Source organism: Sinocyclocheilus rhinocerous, unplaced genomic scaffold (assembly GCF_001515625.1).
Source record: "Sinocyclocheilus rhinocerous isolate Xijiao unplaced genomic scaffold, SAMN03320098_v1.1 scaffold270, whole genome shotgun sequence".
Classification (NCBI taxonomy): Eukaryota; Metazoa; Chordata; class Actinopteri; order Cypriniformes; family Cyprinidae; genus Sinocyclocheilus; species Sinocyclocheilus rhinocerous.
In genome coordinates this window covers 305,847-314,766 of record NW_015653456.1, presented here as the reverse complement: position 1 = coordinate 314,766, position 8,920 = coordinate 305,847, and the positions used below count along the sequence as shown (strand labels likewise).

At 38.1% G+C, this 8,920-nt stretch overlaps 1 protein-coding gene across 1 annotated transcript in view; it reads right to left on the bottom strand.

Moving 5' to 3' along the window:
- The window catches only part of lama4 (laminin, alpha 4), a 57,176-nt gene that overhangs the window by 9,692 nt on the left and 38,564 nt on the right, over positions 1-8,920 (bottom strand). Inside the window, exons 25-34 of the mRNA XM_016521866.1 lie at positions 8,062-8,233; positions 7,448-7,579; positions 7,214-7,356; positions 6,987-7,116; positions 6,355-6,492; positions 5,867-6,000; positions 4,841-4,999; positions 3,120-3,273; positions 2,852-3,036; positions 136-325 (exon numbers count right to left, since the gene is read on the bottom strand). Of these exons, the coding sequence (XP_016377352.1) occupies positions 136-325; positions 2,852-3,036; positions 3,120-3,273; positions 4,841-4,999; positions 5,867-6,000; positions 6,355-6,492; positions 6,987-7,116; positions 7,214-7,356; positions 7,448-7,579; positions 8,062-8,233 (1,537 nt within the window). The remainder of the gene's footprint in view (positions 1-135; positions 326-2,851; positions 3,037-3,119; positions 3,274-4,840; positions 5,000-5,866; positions 6,001-6,354; positions 6,493-6,986; positions 7,117-7,213; positions 7,357-7,447; positions 7,580-8,061; positions 8,234-8,920) is intronic.

Below are 8,920 nucleotides of genomic sequence, written 5' to 3'. Positions count from 1 at the left end.
CATTTCATTTCATTTTATTTTAATTTAATCTAACTTAACTAGCCAGTATGTGATCTGCACTTTTTTTCTCTCTCTCTCTCTCTATGGGGAGTGTTACGTATTTGCTAGGACAAACTGAAATCAGATTTAACTTACATCATGCCATTGTCCATCACTGTATTTCTCCTTGGATCTGATTCTGACTTGGTTCTGGCCCGAGCTGAATGTGAATACCAGCCTTCCATGAGTGAGAAACAGAGCCATGAAGTTCTCCTCAGACTCGTCAGTCAGGTAGAAGATGAGTCCGAATGCTGATTGAGTTTTCAACGATAGAGAAAAGTGAGATCTAAAAAAGATGGAAAAACAGAGAACACTGGTATGTTTCGCCAGGTGCACCAGTGCAATTCCTGTGCAGGATCAAACAGCATTCATAACAAACAGAAAGCTGAAAGCTGACTGTAGAGGAGAAATAAAGCAATATTATCGATCCATCCATCACGCAATGATATTACGCAGCGCCTGAAAATAGTCCCCAGCTACGTAACTTCCAATAAGCCTATTTTCAGGCGCTGCGTAATATCATTGCGCCTGCTGCACCCATGGTACGGCAGCAAAGTTCCTTGATTATTATGCCAGAATGAGAGTATAGTTCCTAGCCATATCGGCCTAGAAAATCACAACTTTTCATTTTCCGTCGGTCTCAGTACACGATGTAACTACAGAAGAGTCAAGTTTTAAATAGGAAAAATATAGAAACTCTTTGGTCATTTTTGAGCGAGATGCTAACGGTCTAATCAGATTCAATGATCTATGCTAAGCTAAGCTAAAAGTGCTACCGCCAGACCCGGAGATCGGCTGAATGGATTCAAAAACGGTAAAACTCAACTGTTTAACTCTAGGGGAGTTGGAAAATGAGCCTATTTTCAAAAATAGTGGAGTGTTCCTTTAAAGGCAGGGTAGGTGATCTGGTTCAAAAATATTTTTTGTTATGCTGGTTGAAATTCTCTTCACATCCTGATAACAATCACTAAGTTAATTGATCTAAATGTATTTATATATGTAATCTGTGGAAGCGTAGGGCCATAAAATGTTCGTCCAATCATATTCCTCAGCCCGAGAGCTACGATAGGCTCTCCTACCTGCCTGTCAACACACAGTTAGGTCCATATATATTTGGACACAGGCACAATTTTTTATTATTTTAGCTGTTGACCAAAACATATTCAAGTTACAGTTATATAATGAATATGGGCTTGAAGTGCATCAAAATTTGAGGAAAGGTTAAAGAATTACAGCTCTTTAATATGTACCTCTCCCTTTTTCAAGGGACCATAAGTAATTGGACAATTGACTCAAAAGCCATTTCATGGACAGATGTGGGCTACTCCTTCGTTATTTCTACATCAATTAAGCAGGTAAAAGGTCTGGAGTTGATTCTAAGTGTGCCATTTGCATTTGGAAGCTGTTGTGAACTCACATCATGTGGTCAAAGGAGATCTCCATACAAGTGAAACAGACAACTGTTAGGCTTCAAAATCAAACCAAATCCATCAGTGAGAGAGAGAGCAGGAACATTAGGAGTGGCCAAATCAACAGTTTGGTACATTCTGAGAAAAAAGAACACACTGGTGAGCTCAGCAATATAAAAAAGCCTGGGCATCCATGGAGGACAACAGTAGTGGATGATCGGAGGATCCTCTCCATGATAAAGAAAAACATCCAGTCAAGTGAAGAACACTCTCCAGGAGGTAGGTGTCACTGTCAAAGTCTACAATCAAGAGACGACTTCAGGAGAACAAATACAGTGTGTTCACCACAAGGTGCAAACAAGGCCAGATTAAACGTTGCCAAAAAAAACATCTAAAAAAAGCCAGTCCATTCTTTGGACGGATGAAATTAAGATCAACCTGTACCAGAATGACGGAAAGAAAAAAGTATGAAGAAGACTTGGAACAGCTCAAGATCCAAAGCATATCATATAACATAGCATATAACATCATCTGTGAAACAAGGTGGAGCAGTGTGATGCATGAGCATGCATGGCTTCCAGTGGCACTGGGTTACTGGTGTTTAGTGATGATGTGACAGAGGACAGAAGCAGCCAGATGAATTCTGAAGTGTACAGGGATGTACTCTCTGCCCAGATTCAGTCAAATGGAGCAAAGTTGATTGGACGGCGCTTCATGGTACAAATGGACGATGACCCAAAACATACAGCAAAAACAACCCAAGAGTTTTTGAAGGTAAAAAAGTGAATTATTCTGCAATGGCCAAAAGCTTTTTATGTTATATTTTTGTTCAACCCCTTGAATTAAAGCTTAAAGTCTGCACTTCAATTTCATCTTGATTGTTTCATTTTAATTCTATTCTGGTGGCATACAGAGCCAAAATTATGACAACTGTGTCAGTGTCCAAATATATATGGACCTAACTGTATGTATTTGCATTTGTTGCTTTATTATTGTAATAGTCTTAACAGCCTCATCGTGTTGCTGGATACCCTCTGGTCTGCCTGAGCCCAGTCATGTGTTTTGGAGGAGGCGTGGCTTTGTAGAGTGATTTGCAGGAAGGGTGGGATCTTATTCTTTCATAGCTAGCTTGCTATTGCTAGCCTCTCCGAAATCGCCTACTCTACCTTTATCTTTGTAGTGTCACTCACTGAACAGCTAACATAATAAAATGTTGTGAATCTGTTTCAGATTAAACCGAATTTTATTTTTTTGAGCCATTCAAGTGGATATTCTACAAATGTCACGAAATATCAAACAAGAAATGAGCCTGTTGGAAATACAAAATTTTAGTAAAATTATCTCATAAATAATTAGAGTTAATTCCACTTCAGTCATCCTTCTTTATACCCAACAATACTCACTCATCTCTGATAACACTGGCAATTCCTGTGTACTCATGTCGGCTGTGGGCAAAACCGCCATAGTGGTGGGCATGGCGGGTCACTCGGGGGCGAGAGGACAGATAACAGGAAGCAGCCTCTGTCTCCGGAGCATCCAAAGGATTGTTCTTCAAGCCATGTGGCAGGCTAGACTCATCCCTGCCCACCTGAGAAACAACAGTATGTTTAAGTGTATAACAGTGTAATAACACAGTGTATTTGAGCATCTGTGTGTGTTGTCATGTTGCACCTTGCGGGAGTGTCCTGGACTTCTTCTAGATGATTCTCTGCTGTCTTTATTGTGCAGAGCAGCAGGGGGTCTCTCTAGTGGGCAGTCCTGGAGCGACACCTGCACATTCTCACTGTAACGTTGGAAGTCTTCTGGCTCTATATCTCTATCCTGCCTGCATCACATACACATCACATCACACTTGCATAAATAAGTCTGAAGTCACTATAGAATACAACCCTTTGGAATCACACATGACCAAGGTAATCTGTGTACACTGAGTGCTGTTTGTTACTGTTAATATGTGTCAAGTGCTGTTTTAAAGGAACAGTTCGCCCAAAAATGAAATTTGCCTAAAATGTACTAGATGCAAGATGAGCAGATTTTGTTTCTGCATCAGAATCACCTGCTCTCCAGTAGATTCTCTGCAGTGAATGGGTGCCATCAGAATGTGTCCAAACAGCTGATAAAAACACCACAATGATCCACACCACTCTAGTCCATCCAAGTCTTGTGAAGCAAAAAGCTGTGTGTTTTTAATAAATAAATTCATCATTAAGATGTATTTAAATTCAAACTGTTGCTTCAGAGTCCTCTATCCATAACATTGCTTTCACCAGTGAATTTTGATGAGAGAGGAAAACAAGGGATGGACTTTTTCACTGGAGAAAGCATTATTATTGATTATGAACTTGATGGATTTGTTTCATAAAAACATGCAGCTTTTCGCTTCACAAAACTTGGATGGGCTGGAGTGGTGTGGATTATTGTGATGTTTTTATCAGCTGTTTGGACATATTCTGACGGCACCCATTCACTGCTGAGGATCCATTGGTGAGCTAGTGAAATAATGCTAAATGTTTACAAATCTGTTCATATGAAGAAACAAACACATCTACATGGCCTGTGGGTGAGTACATTTTCAGCAAATTTTCATTTTTGGGTGGACTTAGACAATAAGATTTCACTTACCACATAAACAGAGTAAGGAGAGATGACTGAGGATGATGGCGAATGATTTACAGATCCTGAGCACCACTGACAAGCATCTGATCTTGTAAAATGTGTGGTAAGTACTGCCGCTGTAGTTTACACAGAACACGTGCGATCGCAAATCTCGAAAGTGAAAGTAAAAAGCGATCATGCATTCAAAAGCAGTTTCAATGCCCCCGCATATAGCAGCTCCCTGATGACGCATTTTATATAGAAATGACATACCGTGAGCCTCAAACACCATTGTTTCCTCCTTCTTATGTAAATCTCATGCATGCAAAAAAATGTACTGAAAAATGGCGAATCAGAACAAACACTTTCATGACCCTTCCAAATAAGGTAAAAACAGACCATTTCATTCTAGGGACAAATCCTAGGGTTGTAAATGGGCATGTAAAACTGTTTCTGGAGATTTTTTGCCCCTACCTAATCCACATACCTTCTACGTAGATATCAGAGAGTATCAATGCATTCTATGGCACCTTTAAGGCTGTACATTTTATGACCATCAATACTTGAACAACCAGCCAGACAGCAGAAAAAAAGATCTAAATCCATAATGAAGGTGCAGAGAGCTCTTCAAGAAATTTAGTTATGGTGTTCAGTGAAGGTCAAAAAAAAAAAAAAACATCACACAATCACAGTCATTGCTATCAGAATTGGTATTAGATCAATTAGTTTTTTGTCACCTCTGTTCAATATAGTCTTGTACGTAAAGAGCTTTGCTGAGTGTAGGTTGTATTTGTTACCTGCTAATGTATGCGTAACTGATGCACCCAGTAAAATTCTGTATGGAACTCGTAGAAGAGCCTCCATAGTAGAAAGTCTTTGGAACATTATCTGACTGAGATGAGGAAGACGGCTTCTTCTTATCCTGCTTGTCTTTGTCATCAATGACAAGTTCATACCTAGAGATCATGAATAAAAACAGGTTGATGTAACAAGTGTATACATATAAGGACAATTCAAAAGATTCAGAACTTCATCTAATACAAGTATTCATCAGGGAAGTGTGGAACGCTGATATGAGATCAACAAAATGACCAACAATAGTGACGATGAGATGCATCATAAAAATAAATAATTTTAATTAAAACTACTGTCCAGAAAAATATGATGAGAAATAACACTTGCATGGTATTCAAACTGTACTAACTAAAATATAGAAAGACAAAGACCATTAATATCATTCATATAACAGTATGTTGGAGATTTCCCTGCTGAAGCTGAACATTGACAAAGACATGAACTGAACTGTAAACTGAACGGCTGTTGCCGCTTATGGTTATGTTAAAAACTTTATACTTCATACCACATAATATAACAAAAAAATAAAAATAAAGCAGAATTGTGATAACTTTGCAAATCTTTGCAAAAAAAAAAAAAGAAAAGAAAAAAGAAATATACATGTCAAGTGTCATAGCAGGGAAATGGATTTCATTACCGGAACAAGCCATTTCAAAAAGGCCACTGTAAAAAAAACATATCGGTAGTCAAAAAAAACATAAAAATGCTTGTGACCGTGTAATCCCAAAGAGTGCTCTGCAAAAACTAGTCTCTACACGACTAGGAGCTAAATAAATACAACACAATTGTAATTTAAAATTCAACACAAATATTGTTTTCAAGTTGGAAAAGACGTCCCGTTCCCAGTACTTCCACAAATGCTGACGCTGTAAAAAGTGTGCAAATGTACAGTATACAGGACAAGATGTCCTGGGATGACACAATATGTCAGTAAGTGTGCAAATCGTTGAAGAAAGTCAGCAACTTACTTCTGATTGGTGACTGAGGCAACTAAGAAATGAGATCGTCCATCATTATAATTCTTCTTATGTGATCTGACTCTGGTTCCTTTGGACTGGAGCACCACAGCACCATTCTCCACTGAGAGAGAAAACTCATCCAGCTAGAACAGAGAAAGACTGGCTTGATCTATAGCATCATGGGGGAAAAAAATACCCTCTGTATCAAACATATATTCACCCAAACCCCTTTCATCATATAGTAGCAAGAACAGTTTCTACTCTAGCAGGGACTCGGCAGGTTCATATGGGGGAAAGGCGTTGTACTGTATGTGATGCAACCACTGAAACAGATATGTAACTTCATATGTTTCAAATGGCATAAGCAACAAAACCTTGGATCTCCTTCATTTGTTGGTTTAGGGTTGGCTTCACTTTCTTTTAGGTCAGAGAAAGAACAAGACTTGACTGGGTAAAACATGATAAAACTAAGATGATAATAAATAAAAAGACTGTACCCCATCTCTGTGGTAGAACAGGAGTCCATTGGACTGTAGTGTTCTGAAGTTTAGTCCTCCTTCAAAAGACTGGAATGGTGAGATTTTAGCTGTAGAGCCCAGATAGCCATCACCCGTGAAATACACCTTACGGGACATCTGAAGGTAGAAGACAACAACAGTCCTTTTAAAACGTCATAATAAATGTTTTTAATTTTTTTATTTAGAACATAGCTATATTACACCGACATAATTATATCCATAATGGTAATTGTTGGATAAGTTAAATACAGCACTGACGGAAATGGCATTTGTGTACATTTGAGCCTGTGATCATTTAACTGTGTTCATTAAACTAATTCATTTTTTATCCATGGTTGGAGTAACAAAATTCAAGTATCAAAATGATGTGGTCTCATTCACGGCATTAGGCAAAACAGCACAAATCCAGCAATGTTACTGCAACTGGTGCTGGTAGGTCACATGACAATAACAACATGGCAAAGGTCTGGATTACATTCATATTGCACTCATACATACTATATAGAAAATACCTTTTTTTAGAGGTCGCAAAGTAATACTTCTTCAAAAAATTACTTACAAGTATGCTATTTCAGAGACAGCCTATGACTATAGGAAGGTGTGCTACATACAAACGATTCCTCAGGACAGCCACTGCTGATGCCAATGGTTCCCTGCTCCTCCAGGAGATTGAAGACATTTTTCTGGAACTGGAAGCCCTTTACACAACCCTTCAGTCCCACCAGGGATGACAGCTCTGGCCTGTGAGACATAGGCTACGGCTCATTCATATGGCTAGGTTGAGTGTTAGAAATTAGTACTGCTGATCGGAGGATTAATATGCAACAGTGGTTCTCACCTAGAAAGCAGAATGCTAGAAGGAGCTCCTCCAATATAGATATCAGAGAAAGGTAAGGGTTTCTTTTCATTTTCCATGGACTTAACATGGCTTCTGTCCACTAACAGAATGATCTTCTTAGAGTGATGATAGATTACAGACACCTGAGAAAGAAAATAGCAATAGTGTGGCCATATTATGTTTTAAGATATGACTTGATGAATTGCTCCTGAAGTGGTCTCAAGACAGCATTACCTCATGATATCGAGCATCGTTGATCTGGAGTTTGGCCAAGTTACTCTCCATGATGACAGGACCATTAGTGAAACCAAAGTCGTACATCAGACGGAGAAACCCATTTTTCAGCTCCAGTATGAAAAAATGTGCCTGTGGCATAAATCCAACAATGCAATATATGCACAGAAAAAACTTATTCACTTTATATACTGTAGTGGGGTCAGGTGTTTCAGCCAATGAAGCTGAACTGCCTCAAAAATTTAGTATATATTTTCAGAAGATTGTGAATGGAGAGGAGGAAAGCAAAAAAATATTTTTTCACAGTCCATTTTGGTCATATTTACAATGGGTGCCAATATTAGTGAGGGTATGGTATAAACACAGCATTGATAATGTTTTTTTTTATTTTTTTTAAGTTTTAGATTTCTAAAGATTATTCATGAATAATCTGGAATGTGGAATTATAATAATACTTTTGCATGTTACATCCAATAAAGTTTTTTTTTTTATTTTTTAAACCTTCCAAGTGTCTATTTATTTATTTTTTTTTTCACTTTTCTATTTTTGTCCCAGAGCCCAAGAATCAGTGCATAATAATTTAAGAACAACATTTACAATGAAACCATATTTACCTCATTAACCATGAGGAATAGAATGCCATTGTTGGCAACAGTTCGAACTTCGATATCAAACCGAGTGACAATGCCAATTTTGCCTCTTCTCTCAATGTTGTTGACTAAAGCAAAGCCGCTGCCATCAAACAAAAAACTTGTCACACGACTCTGAGAGAAAGCCAACTTATGCCTGGAAAACACAGAGATCACAACGTATAAACAGACCATATACAGCACAAATTGCCTTACAGTATAAACTTTGATGTCATTCAAGCACAAAAGACACCTTTTGTGAGAAACATCTGAAAAAATCTTAACATTTAGAAGTAAGAAAATGTGAAAGCATGAAGCCATACAATCATAACTATATACTGTTTTCAAGATATCAAGCACAGTCATAGAGCTACTGATGCTTGGACAGACCTTTTTAGAGTTGAGCAACACATCTCATCATATCTAAAATATTGTTTTACTTGCTTATTGGGCTAATGAGACCTAAAACTATATTCATGCAATTTTCTGCTTGCAAATCAAGTAGGTATTAAAGTGCCCCTATTATGGGTTTTTGGAAATTAGCTTTCATGCAGTGTGTAACACAGCTCTAAGTGAATGAAAACATCCTGCAAAGTTTTAAATCTGAAAGTGCACCGTGTATAAAGTTATTGTCTCTCAAAAGAAAGAGTCGACTCTGAATCATTGAAATGAGTCGTTTTTAAAACGAATCCCAAGCCGTTTCATGTTGACGTCAACATGAAACATTACCATATTGCCCGCCCACTTCTTATTCTTTTCACGTTGGTTTGAATGAAAATGCAAATTCATTCTTTGCCACTAGGTGCAGCTTTAGGAGCGGTAAAAATAGCGGTTTCCCCAGTAA